Source organism: Tribolium castaneum, chromosome 3, assembly GCF_031307605.1.
Source record: "Tribolium castaneum strain GA2 chromosome 3, icTriCast1.1, whole genome shotgun sequence".
NCBI lineage: Eukaryota > Metazoa > Arthropoda > Insecta > Coleoptera > Tenebrionidae > Tribolium > Tribolium castaneum.
The window spans coordinates 12,510,811-12,524,961 of NC_087396.1; the positions used below are offsets into that span (position 1 = coordinate 12,510,811).

General features: G+C 34.4%; 1 protein-coding gene across 1 annotated transcript in view; it reads right to left on the reverse strand.

Annotated features, from left to right (window-relative positions):
• The window catches only part of LOC662052 (zwei Ig domain protein zig-8), an 85,523-nt gene that overhangs the window by 2,083 nt on the left and 69,289 nt on the right, over nt 1–14,151 (reverse strand). Inside the window, exons 3-5 of the mRNA XM_015982164.2 lie at nt 7,083–7,293; nt 3,161–3,351; nt 390–516 (exon numbers count right to left, since the gene is read on the reverse strand). Of these exons, the coding sequence (XP_015837650.1) occupies nt 390–516; nt 3,161–3,351; nt 7,083–7,293 (529 nt within the window). The remainder of the gene's footprint in view (nt 1–389; nt 517–3,160; nt 3,352–7,082; nt 7,294–14,151) is intronic.

The window sequence follows — 14,151 nt, forward strand, 5'->3', positions numbered from 1 at the left end:
CGCTTCCTCGCCCTCGCTACTGACCAAGTGCAGAATTTAATTCTGGCGGCATTTTAAAATTTTAAACAAACTGTTGTGATAATTATTATTACAATAATTAAATTCCATATTGATTTATTTTTTAAACTTTTGCTTCGCATCTTCACATGCGACCGTCTTTGGCCCTTTTTAATCCCAAACTGTTGCGATCGTGCCTTTGAAAGGAAGTAAGACATTTACCGCGTTTGCCGCAATCCCGTATTTGCTTCCCGGCGTTAATACTCCGTAAAGAGCGTAAAACATTTGAAATATATTCCGCGCGTTGTCGGCTGATGCAAAATTGATGAGTAAAGAGTTAAACCTGCCGTCCCATTTGTAAAACACTTTAAAAGCTTTCCATGCCCGCTTACCATTAATGACGTGTACGTTAACACTTGTAGGGGCTGCAATTGTGGGGACGCATGAATAGTTCCCCGAATCAGAGAGATGTGCACTTGTGATGTGCAATCGTGACGTTAAACCATCCGTCCATTGGTTCTGAAACATATGTTGTGACGTGACGTGAATTCAAATCGCGCGATTATTGCTAATTTAAGGAGATGCAGATAGTTTTGCGTCGCCTGTCTAACAGCTATGCAGAAGTGAATTTAGATAAACACTAAATTATAATAAAGAATGGCTTGGCCACAAATGCGTTAATTAATAATGGCCACAAAGTTAAGCTTCAAAACGGGCTGCTAGGAGTGCTTCAGACACATGTATTCAAGAACTCCTTAGTGTAGGTAGTGGTCAAGTAAAGATGTTAAAATATGGGTGGTACTATTGTGGTGAGGAATAGGGGCACAGTCAGACTTGATATTAATTCTGTAAGTGCAGCCCACATTGACTATAAACGTGGTTTCCTAACTAAATGATGAAGTAATAAGCAGATTTTAATTTCAAATTTCAAATTTCAGTCAAAATAAATAATATATGTAGGTAGTATTTGATTATACCTACGTGGAACTAGTGGTAGACTTTGTATATATTACATTATTTGCAATATTAATTTTGTTTGAATGTTAAAACATTAGCTTTGAGTTTATAATTTTAATTAAAATTTATTTTAACTGAAATAATTTAACTGAATATACTTGTGAAAAATGTGAAATGTGAAAAATTGTAAAAAATTGTTCGAGTGGATATAATGTAACTATCCACATAAATTCGATGGAATCATTCTTTCCTCCTCAAAGTGTTTTTTTTTTTGGGGGTTTCATTATTCATATCACTGTTCACATAATTATCAGTTTTGCAAATTGGCCATTTATCTACTCTAATAGTTTTGTAATTAGGAAAAATTCTAATACTTTTTGTAAATTACATTTTACATTCATATGCATTATTTTTCTTTCTGTTTAATGTGAAATATCAAATAATGATAATTTGCGTTTTCAGCTAGAAAAATTGTATTATAATGTGTATGAACCTTATCTACTGTGAAAGGCTCTCTAGGGCTGGGCGACTTCCATTGAGTAATCGATTTTTTTGATAGTCTATAATTTTTATTAATTATTACTCGTATTATCAATAAATAATAATTATTAATATACAAATATAAAAAGAAAACACCGAAACTGCAGTATTTCCAAAAAAATCACCGAAGTTATAATAATTTTAATGATTCATAGTAATTCCAGATTAATTCCAATAAATCTAAATTAACATCTGCAATTCCAACTTAATTCTAAAATAATTACGATAGTTCTAATAAATTCAACAAAATTTCTATTCCAAGTAAAAAATCTCAGATAATTCCAAAAAGAACTCCAGTAATTTAACAAATTCCAGAGATAATTTAAATAATTTCAAATATATTCAATCAGTTCTGACTAATTCCACTTAAATTTCAAAAATTAATTTTAAAATTAGCGGCTATGGATAGACTAATATAATTATTATTAATTACATAATTATTACTCGTAGATAATAACTGATTAATCGATTATTTAATCAGAAGAAGATTACTTTAATCCAACAGTTGATAATAAAACAATTATGTATTTGTGAAGGGCTTTATTTATAAATTTAATTTTGTCTGGCAATAAAAACAACCTATGACTAAAATAATATTTTTTAAATTCAACTACTGAGCACATGTATACTTGTTTAAAAATAAAAGTAATGGATGAGACAAAAATAAAATACCGTCAGATTCAAAAGAAAAGCACAAAATTTATATCGTTGTTACTCATCATTAAAAAAAAAATTTTCTAGGACTGGATGATTTTTTGGCGACATAATGACATTTCTGACGTGATTCGTTTTTGAGTAATGACATCATTTTTAATTTTTTGTCTGATATTTTTCTATAGTGTTTAAGTGTTTTACATAGTACACACTTTTATTTTTTTGGTAAGCATAAGGAAATTCAAAAAAAGAAAATAAAATAAAAAAGCTCTTAAAGTTATTGTATTACACAAAGAGCTTTATTTTTGTTGTTTAGGTGTATTACAAAAAAAATAAATAAAAAACAATTGCGGTTTACAGAATAAATCAAAAACAAAAAGATAAAGGCCAATAGTTTCATTGTGAATATTTTTTTATAATTTCTTTTAATATTATTTTTGGTCGAAACAAACCGAAAAATTAAAAAAGAGGGGAGTAATGAAAATAAAAAATATATACATTGTAATAAATGGTGTAATACTTCCAAATGTTTTATTTTATGTTTACATACTTAAGTATTTGTTTATTATTAATATAGTTACGTGATTCTAGTTTATTTTGAGTTATAACTTTAGTTCATTCTTGAGCTAGCAGAATTACTTATTTCAAGAAATTTGGCCTAAATATATTAAATTTTGGCTCTGTTAGGTAATTTCAAATGATGACGTTGCATAAATGAATTGATTTTTGAGGCGACATTGATTGTTTTTTATTATTTTTGAAAAGTAAACACAGCCAAAACTAATTTTATAATTTAAAAATGTTATTATAAAAACATCAATAGTAAAATTTCAGTTATAAATATGCAGACACTGAAAACATGGGCCTATTTTGTGACTGAACAAAATTTTGTTTAGACTTTGTATGTTGGTGTCTTTCGGGCTTCCTGCATTGCTGTTGGGCATATTTAGTATTTTGCGTTGATCTGGGTTGGCTTTACATGACGGCAGTTGCCTGAAGTGGTAATTTTTACCTGGACCGTGACCCTGCTGACGGTGTCGGCGTCGTTGACGTGGGGCTGCGTCGGCTGGATAATCTCCGTGCCTTTGTACCAGAAAACCGTCCCCAGGTCGTGTGGTCCTTGATTGATGACACAGGTGAGCGTCACCAAGCTGCCCGCCTTGACGTGCAGGTCGCTGGCTTCCAGGATCCGAGCTTTTGCTTCTGAAAGTAGTTTGAAATTTGGTTAATTTAAACGAGAAAGTTTTTTAAAGCGCGCCATTGTTTGGGTCGTTACTGCGTTACGCAGCCAGACAATGGAAGATTGAAAGGCAGAGTGTTTGGCTTGGGAAGATCGGGGATAAATCTAAGGTGGGAAATATCATGTGCGGATTTGTTCAGAATCCACATTCGGGACATTTCTCATTCTGGAGCGATAGATGTAATTTACGAGCGGACCAGTTACCCCTGGAGAGGAGAGTTTACCGAAGGAGGCCGCTGGTCCGAAGCCAATTTCGCAATATATGTGGGATTATAGAAAGATGAGAGGGCATACTGGTTTTGTTTCAAGAGACGATTCGACGAATTTTATACTGGATTGCTCGATTTCAAGACTTTATTAAACGCGTGCTAGAGGGAATACGAAATGTTTTAAATTTACGGTTTTGTAGTGATGTGATTAATGGAAATGTGGTGCTCTACTGTTTGCCAAAACAGCTTGTGAAAAAAATTGTGAAGCGTTTTGGCAGCTGCTGACAACACCATATCAAAAAATTAAATGAAAGTTGGGTTGTAAGTTCAGAATTTGCATTTACATTTGATTTTTTGCTAGATACAGAATTGTAAAACTGACGCACAAACGATTTTAAAATAAATATTAGGGAAAGTAAATATAAAATTGTATTTATTGAGTTTGGTTTGGCAAAATAAATAGCTCGTTTAATGTTTTTAAACTAACTCTTTGATGTAAATTGTTGGGTCATTTATACATTGGTAAGTAACGTTTGGAGTAAAAAATTACGTTTAAGTTCCTTATTATTTAAATAACGCTGCGCTATTGAAAACCTTCTTAATTGAATTAAATATGGGTAATTGTTAATAAAAACTTGGTCTGTGCCTGTGCTTTGCCGGGCAGCAGTCGAAACATAAAATATTCAAAGAATTTAAAGGTTCTATGTGTTTTTTGTGTTGTGCTATTTAAATAATTCACGGTTCTTTTAGCCTTTGAACAAATTCAGTTTGTCGGACAAAATTCCCTAAATAAATTCTTCAAATATGTGTACCATGTTTTCTTTATGTAAACTCGGAATCATTAAAATATCATAAAGCAACAATTATCCTCTGCTATAATAAAAAGTTACGTTTCTCTCCCTTCGCCATTAGGCCTAATTTTGTCGGTGCACAGGATGGTAAAAAACTGCGACACCGGAGTAATTATTTCCTTGTACACGGCGTCATACAGTTCTGCACATTTTTTATATCTTAATTTTTCCGTTGCAAAATGAAAATTTGATATATGAATTTTTTTAAACACAGTAAATTTAAATTATTTGTCGGGCTGTCACGACGGGAATTTTTCTCGGATTCCTGTGGGATTTAAGCTCTGTGGAAGCTACGGATATTTAGATATTTTACGCTGATGCGTTTTTATTACATTAAAATCAGACATCAGAAGCAAGTGTGCTTCAATATTTTTCCGCAATTTCGAGTTTAGTGTTCTCAAAGTCAAGTGTTGTAAAAATGTGGATTCAGATCTAGTTTCGTTTAATTGGCGTAACTTAATTTACTTATCCTCCCACACAAAACAAACAAAACCGAACTGGAATTGCAGGCAGTAAAGCAGAACTTTGTTTTATTGCTTGGAAGCGACTCTTGTTACTCAAAGGATTAGACAAATTTTTCTTATGCAGTTGCTGTTATGTTGTTATACATAAACGGTTTTATTTATACAGCGATAGAAAGACAAAATAGAAAGCTATACAAGTGGAGAGTGGCTTCGATCACAACCAATAACCGAGCGAATTAATGGTCCGGAACTGTTTACAAAATTCTCGTTGATTCCTACATGTTTTTGTTTACCTTTTTTCCTGTACGAATGACAGCAAGAATTTTTGTGTTTGTTTCCTGTAAGAAGTTTGTAGATGTGGTCAAAAAATTAATTACCTAACAAACATTTATTAAAATTTTAGCGAAAAAATGGTGGATGCGCCGGGTTAGAATTTCTAAAAATAAGATCGCAGTGTTCTGGTGTTACATTTGTGAGTGGGGCAATTGCAGCAGTGTCTTTTTTTAGGTAATTTTCATTGCTGACACGTTTCCAGATTTAAAAGGGAGAATCAGTGAAACGGGTGTTTCATTTGTAGGATTTTTACATTTGCGATTTGTTTAATGCAAAACGCAACTGAACGTTATACTCGTACAAAGCCTAATATCGGCAGTACAAAGGTTTTGCAAATAGACAATATTCGCATCAGCGCTCAAATACATTTGCCATTAGGTAACCGTTGCATTTTTGTGTGCTCTCTTCTTAAAAATAGATAATTTTTGTTTTGAATATTCAAAAAGGCTCGATTTGTGTCATTAATTCCCAGCAGCGCCAAGTTGAAACGTAACTTAATATAAAGTATTAATGACCACATCTGTGATAGCATTCGCGTTTTCCACGAGTCCTGCGACAGCGGCAGTATATCGCACGTAATCCGGATATATCCTTCGTAGGATTTGACGACCGTTATAGATTAAGATATTAAAGCACAGGAATATGGATCGTTCAGTGGCTCCGTATAATAGCCTGAAAGGGAGGAAAAAGATGGAGGAGTTGCAGGACAAAGAAGAAAACAAACAAGGAGGGGAAAAGACTTATTGCATACCAATAGGAAAGGATAAACTGTGGAGCTTCTCTTATTTTGTTAAAGGATGTTTTTATGTATTTATACAATTTGGTTTACGGCATAAGTTCCTAAATAAAGTCGTCACGAGACGTCGCCAAGACGCCACGATTTTTTCCTTGATAAATGTGCTGATAACCTTCACAATTAAAAAAAACGTTAATTGCTTGCGAAGTGAGTGATTTTAGTTTAAGCGATAAACTTCCCGGCAGCACTTTTTTCTGGAGTAAAAGAAATTTTCCAAGGAGGAAGGCTTTAATTAAAAGTCTCTAATTAAAAGTGTATTTTTTAAATAAAAATAGTAGGAAGTGGAATTGATTTGCAGTAACGATTTATTTGATACTCCCGAGTTTTAAATATTAATTGGGGAAAAAAGTTGTTTTCGTGGGAAGCAATTTAATTTCGGCAAGGGTATTAAAAAAGGCAATTACTTTTTTAAACGATGATGTCAAAACGGGAGATTACTGTGGTGTGCCGCTAGTTAAGTAAACATCGAGAAAATCCTTTACGTTAAAAATATATATTAATGGAAATCTCCAATTTAACTTTTCTCGCCACTCTTGGTACAGATTACAGCCTACGACTACTTAATGATACTTAGCTGGAGTTTGATTAAAATTTAAAATAAACCAATACAGCAAGTTTCAAACGAGTTCTCTTATCACAACAGGATTAATAAATTTCAATATTGAACGGTTTCCGTATTAAAATTCCACAAGAATTTGGTTTTATGATTAATCTGCACTGACTACTCGAACAGTTTCTCCATTTATTAAATTTAAACTTTATTTGCTCTTTTTAAGTAATTACATCAAATTCGGCGAATTAGGAGGCATTTTTCAGGTTTTACGAAAATACCCAGACCAACGGATATTTTCCCTCCGCTGGTAACGAAAACTTCATTTGCATTATAATGAAATTATTTTTAATGAATTTGGGGATTCAGTATCTACTTAATCCACTTAATTGTTTGATTATTCACGTATAATTTTGTATACTTTTAAATAAATCAGCGGCAGCTTCCTTAAGCAAATCATCTCGCACTCCGTGCCCAAATTATGCCCTTACCGATAACATTCAGCCGGAATGGAAGTGACATTTTGGGTTCGGTGTTAACCTGACACTCGTATACTCCGGAATCCCGGAGCTGTGGAAACTTAATCTGCAACGTCCAATTGTCCGACTTGTCTGGTCGAATCACTTGGAACCTCTGGTCGGACGTGTATGTCAATATTCCCGCCGTCAAAATGTGAAGATCCCGTTTACGAATCCACGAAACCTGAAACAAACAGCGACAGCATTATAATTTTCAATTTGCACTCGTTGACGCTACCCGATCTCATTTCGGTGGAAATTTAAAAGCGCGAAAAAAGAGGCTTACTGCGTACACAATGCAGAAACGCAAAATAAACGTGCTTAGGTTAAATTGGATTGCTAGGACTAACACCAATTAGGTCGCATTATTAAAACAACGGTAATGAATCCAATTTTAAAATCGATGTTTTCATTATTTTATTCAAAACGGCCGCTGCTGCAAACTTGCCAACTTTGTTACCTTTAAATTACGAGTAACTTCATTTACCTCACAACATTTTTTCCGTTTAATTATTGACAAATTAGAGGAAAAAGTTTACTAATTAACGAATTGGTAAAACTAAACAGCTCACACAACGTTCTCAAAATAAGGCGATGTTTCTGTGTTTATTATTCTTACACATCAAACATGAACATTTTTCCATTACTCGTCCATTCTTTGTTGTTTTTTGTTATTGAAACAAGGTATTTAATTTCACATATCCATACAGGGCTATTTACAGTTCATGCTGGTTTTTTGTAATGAAGAAAAGTAATAATTAAGTCAGCTTTTCAAAAGTTGCTATTAAATTTCAATGCTACGCTAAGATGTAAAACATTTTAAGAAAACATAGGAAAGTGGAAACAGAATTGTTACGCTAGAAGTTATGCGGCAACAAAATCGTCGCGCTGGTGCGGATTTGACCACGGTGATGATTTCATTTGCATAGCGTGATAACACGATGTATTGCTAATTAAATTAACTTAACAATTGGTGTTAATTTCAAACAAGTGGCGTTTGGATTTTCCTATTTCAATTAACTTTGAAAAACTGAGCAAATTGGCAATATTTTTTAAAGACGCAATTTTACCCGAGGCAGAATAATTGTGTTAAATCTCTAAGACTAAGGACCGGCTTACAGAAGCGTGATTAATTTAATCCGCAGTTAAATGCGTGATTAACTGATCACGTGGCCAAATTTAAGCAATTTGGTTGGACCATTCGCGTTGTTAACTTTAACAACAAATTAAATTTTAACAGCGAGAGAAAACCATCATTTTCCGTCATTTTTTTGAGCTATTTTCTCATGATTTACAGTTTCTAACGTTTCTAACGCTACGACTAACCGTTCTGTAGATATCGTCAAAAATATGGTCTCGTTACAAAAATGTCTCAACTAAACTTACAACATTATCTGGCAATTTTTGGAGTTATTTCTTTATGATTAAGTGTTTCTAACGTAAAATGACCGGCGGAATCCAAATCTGCAAGAATCAAGTCGTTACCACTAACCGTTCGGTAGATATCGTCAAAAATATGGTCTCGTTACAAAAATGTCTCAACTAATCTTACGTCATTATCTGTCTAATTTTTAGAGTTATTTCTTTATGATTGAGTGTCTTTAACGTAGAATAATCGGCGAAATCCAAGTCTGTAAGAATCAGATCGCTACGACTAAGCGTTCGGTAAATATCGTCAAGAATATGGTCTCGTTACAAAAATGTCTCAACTAATCTTACGTCATTATTTGTCTAATTTTTAGAGTTATTTCTTTATGATTAAGTGTCTCTAACGTAAAATGACCGGCGGAATCCAAATCTGCATGAACCAGATCGCTACGACTAACCTTTCAGTAGATATCGTCAAAAATATGGTCTCGTTACAAAAATGTCTCAACTAAACTTACATCATTATCTATCAATTTTTCGGAGTTATTTTCTTATGATTGAGTGTTTCAGACGTAAAATGACTGGCGGAATCCAAATCTGCAAGAATCAAGTCGTTACCACTAACCGTTCGGTAAATATCGTCAAAAATATGGTCTCGTTACAAAAATGTCTCAACTAAACTTACAACATTATCTGGCAATTTTTGGAGTTATTTCTTTATGATTAAGTGTTTCTAACGTAAAATGACCGGCGGAATCCAAATCTGCAAGAATCAAGTCGTTACCACTAACCGTTCGGTAGATATCGTCAAAAATATGGTCTCGTTACAAAAATGTCTCAACTAATCTTACGTCATTATCTGTCTAATTTTTAGAGTTATTTCTTTATGATTGAGTGTCTTTAACGTAGAATAATCGGCGAAATCTAAGTCTGTAAGAATCAGATCGCTACGACTAACCGTTCGGTAGATATCGTCAAAAATATAGTCTCGTTACAAAATTGTCTCAACTAAACTTACATCATTATTTGTCAATTTTTTGGACTTGTTTTCTTATGATCAAGTGTTTCTAACGTAAAATGACCGGCAGAATCCAAATCTGCAAGAATCAGATCGCCACGACTAACCATTCGGTAGATATCGTCAAAAATATGGTCTCGTTACAAAAATGTTTCAATTAAACTTACGTCATTATCTGTCTAATTTTTAAAGTTATTTCCTTATGATTAAGTGTTTCTAACGTAAAATGACCGGCGAAATCCAAATTAGTAAGAATCAGATCGCTAAGACTAACCGTTCGGAAGATATCGTCAAAAATAGGGTCTCGTTATTAACTGGTCACATGACCAAATAGAAGAAATTTGATTGGTCTACTACGTTCTTAACTTTTAACAACGGATTAACTTTCAACAAAACTTTCTATATACTGGCGCTAATTTACTTTAGTGACTAAAAGAATATTAAAAATATACTGGTATTGGAAAATTCACACACAGTGTATCATTTTTCTGGTGCCACTGATTTAGATTGAGTATATTTTTGAAATAGTGGCTTCTTAATAATTCAGGCTTTGCTGAAGACGACAGTAATACATAGCTATCATCGAAATGTGTCACACAGTCCTAATTTCTCGCTGCTGTGCTACATTTCAGTCGTGTTGAGATGTAAAGTTTGTTTTTTGTTTGCACTCTCATTCACTGCTTATCAAATCAGTTGGTAGACCGGAAGCAGTAGCTACTTTAGTTAATAATCCTTCAACACATTTGCCTGATTTATAAGGCCAAAGTTAAATCGTAACTCTGTTTTAATCGTCACACAGCGACTCGCAGTTGTGACAAATGTCTTTGCTCTCTTCGCCTTCGCCCTTGTGCACGCACGGCTTAATATGATTCAATTAACGTTTCGGAGAAAGCTCGCAACTCTCCCGTCAAATAATATCATCTGTCGATTTTCGGGCTCGGATATTACATGTTCCATGCGTGCTTTTGTGTACAGGCTCTTTAATGGGAACTAAATTACTTCCTTGTAACCCCTAATAACTTGTTTCTGGTGTATCAGATTTTATTATATCGATGAAAATTGATATTTCCATTAAATTGATTTCTAAGCGACACCTCGAACCGGTTTTCTGGGGACCGAGAAATCACACTAAGTGTTAGATTTTACGTTTATTGCAAATAGCAATCGCTGTATTTGCCAGCTATTTCATAACTTCCAATTTACTTCGCGATAGTTATAAGAACATAAGTCTTCGGTTCGTTTTCTTCGGAAAACATGAGCCGCATAAAGAACAAAGTTTATGTGTTATAAAACCATTCTAAACCGCTTTGCATTTTCGGTTTCGGTTATGAGGAGCAACCTGGTATTTTATTGCCAAGGTAAGTAAACAAAATTTCCGCTAAATCTAATTGTAGGAAAATACACGAATTGGATCGGAATTGATGCGATAGAGCAGTATCTCGGTGGAATAAAAGATAGCGTTGAAATAAAGTTGGTTTTTTATGGGTTTTGCAAATGCATGGTCGTAGCAATCGAGATGAAAGGAAATTTTTCTGGATTGATTCCCGCTTCTGCAGCAATCAGTCGGCGGAACTGACGTTTTGTTCCTCAATTTCTTTAGAGCGTCATGTCAGCTTGGTGCATAATGACGCCCTTTGGATGACTTGGAAACGTCTTTACTCTCCTAATATATAAACGTTTAAACGTGCCTATATTGCTTTTTGATGCGGTCGCCGTCAAACGCCTCTCCTCCATGATATTGTCGTCTGGATTCTAATGCCTCCGAAATTCGGAATATTGCTTCTTATGTGCATTATCTTCTGGCAGGCGCCATTATATTAAAAAAACGTTAAGTCTGAAACAAAAACACCCCCAAGCCCGTTTCCTCGCGATTTCGATGCAATGCTGTTTCCTCTGCGCTGCGATCAAACGTGTGAGATGGAAATAAAATATAATAACCGTTTTTACGGAAATGGATAAGACGAAAATCCATAATGCTTTCACGGCATTAAAGCCTTTAATGGACGTGTTTGTACCTTACTCAATTTTCCGAAAGGGAACAAAACTCCATTATTTTCAGATCCGCTCTTAATTTTATTCTAACTAGAGTGAAAAACTGTTTATTATTAAGCTGCTTAAAGCGGAGTGATTAACCGATGGCGATTTGTTTGGTGTTTGAATTTGGCTTGCCATTAGCCACATGGGTTTTAAATGAAATCCATTATTTTGTGACAAACAAAAGTTTTATAGTTTTGTAAATTTATAACTCTGAAATTCCAAACAATTGAAAAATAAATAAGGTGTTTTTAACTTTCAGTAAAAATTTTATTGTTCGGATGACTATTTATTCCAAGCAGAGGCAATGGGTTTTGTAAATGAAAAATTGTTTTTAGTGATTTTATGTACATCAATAAAACGGTTTTTTTTCAGTTTTGAAAGAATAGGACGGCTTTTTATGCATAGGTAAAATGAAATATTAAAAGCTGCGTTTATGGAATGAGGCAGGTGAAAATTGCATCACTCGTAGAGTTTTATAAATGCTTGTACGTATTCAATTCTATTAAAAACAGTTTGTAGAGTTTTGCATATCTTGGCGCAAAAATAAAAGCCAAAAATCGAATCCTACCTGCATTTCTGCAGACGACAGGGTAACTAAAGCAGGGAGTACTTTCTCGCTCAAGGAGTTTTAATACTTACAGATATTACAGCCTTTTAAATAAATAAAAATAAGTTTCTTGGAAAATGCAGACTGCATGTTGCATATAGCTTACGACTTTGTTTTTAGCAAAATATGAATTTTGAACTGTCGAAAAGCACGAATGTAATATTACATTTTTTATGAACTTTTTTTATAGAGAAATTAAAATTTTACGGTACCGAAGTCGCTTTCAAAGGGAACACAACATTCACCTTTGCAATATAAAAAGCCAGCTTTTCCATAATTTTCCGTTGCGCTAATTTGAACGGGTGGCTTTTTTAAAATGAATGTGTGTTTACATATTTTAAAACTCAAAGAATGCGAGAGAAAAATTGGTGCGCAATTTTCGGTTTATTGTCACGCACATAAAAAATACGTGGGGTTTTATTTATTGATGGATTGTTAATCAAGTACTAACAGTTGCAAAAGACATAAAGTCTATTCGGGTCGTAAAGCTTGCGCTGAAAGTTTAAAACGCTCTTAAGCATGTATTAAAAAGAGGTTCTAATAGAATTTACAATGTATTTCACTTACGTGATAGTTTAAAACCGTTATTTTAAAAAGTTATGAATTATGATTTACTAAAATCGAGAGGGGATAAAGCGCCGTGTTTAGAATCGAAGAATTAGCTACATCAGTTAATTTATTTTAGTTCATAAATTTAAGGAAACGACTTCAAAAAATTAATGGTGTAGAAGAGAATACTGCCGTAAAAGAAAATACCCACATACGCAAATTGAGAAAATCGCTATAAAACTTTTCGGGCACGTTCTGAAATAGTAAAGAATTTATTGCAAGCAAGTTAAATTTACAACTTAAGTCACCCACTTTGACTTTAAAAGTTTTGTTAAGGCAAATTTATATATTAGATTTTTTCTCCCTCGATTCACGCAACTTTTCAACTTTAATTAAAACTGTTAAAAACGCCGAAACTGTACGATACGAAAAAATGAAGTGTGTTAAAATATACGGAATTGTGTCTCGCTCGCTGCTTCTAAATACGAATATTTTGCTTTATTTGGTTACCTCAGGCAAGCTATCACAACTCTGCCGTCTATTACCAGGCGCAATTGAATCTAACTGTATGTTGTATCATAATTTGCATACTGGTAGTATTGTTTTAGATCACTGTGGTGTGTTAATTTTATTACCAATCACCAAAGTCCGGACGTAGGTTTTTTGAGAGACACACTAGCTTTGTACAGTGTGTTATTTAAAAAATATGTTTTATGGGGGATCGTGCAGTTGGTGTCTTGCTGGCGTGAGAAATGCCAGAAATGCGTGGTATTGGCAAGTCCTCCTCGCAATAATTCCGGTTATTATTGTCGAATGGTTTAAAGACTATTCATGGGAAGCGTTAGGCCCGTCAGCTTAACAGCTGATCTCTGCGGTATTCGCAATCAGCACTCACGGGGGTGATTATCTAGCCAAGATTGCGGTACGTCCGGAACGTAGAGGCTTGCGAACTTCCGACGTCTTCCGAGAGTTGCGCTCGCTCTCACTATTGAGAATTATGGCCCGATTTTAGCATTTGCCCTAATACTCGGCTCGGCCGCTCTAATGAAGCTTAAACACAAATACTGGCAACCCAAAGCCTGTTCCCATCGCGCCCGGATGCGAGAGTACACACATCCATCAAGAGGTGTTCCTCGTTCCGTCGAGGGCTGACGCATTTGCGGCCGCAGTAACGATCATCGGACAAATTTTTACCGGTTGAGGATATGAGACGGTTATTGTATTGCGCGGGAAATGACGCAGATGAGGGTCGTAATTTACAAAATCTGCAGATTTCGTGAATTAACAACGCTTGAAACAGCAACGCACCGCTTGTAACCAGCAATATATTTGCTAGAACAATGGATGCGACATTATTAAAGCTGGTAATGTCATTGTCAACTTGCAAAATAGAGATGAGAGCAACATTAGCATCGCTACCCTTGGACTACACTGGAACTATGAACTAATTGAGGAAATGTTCA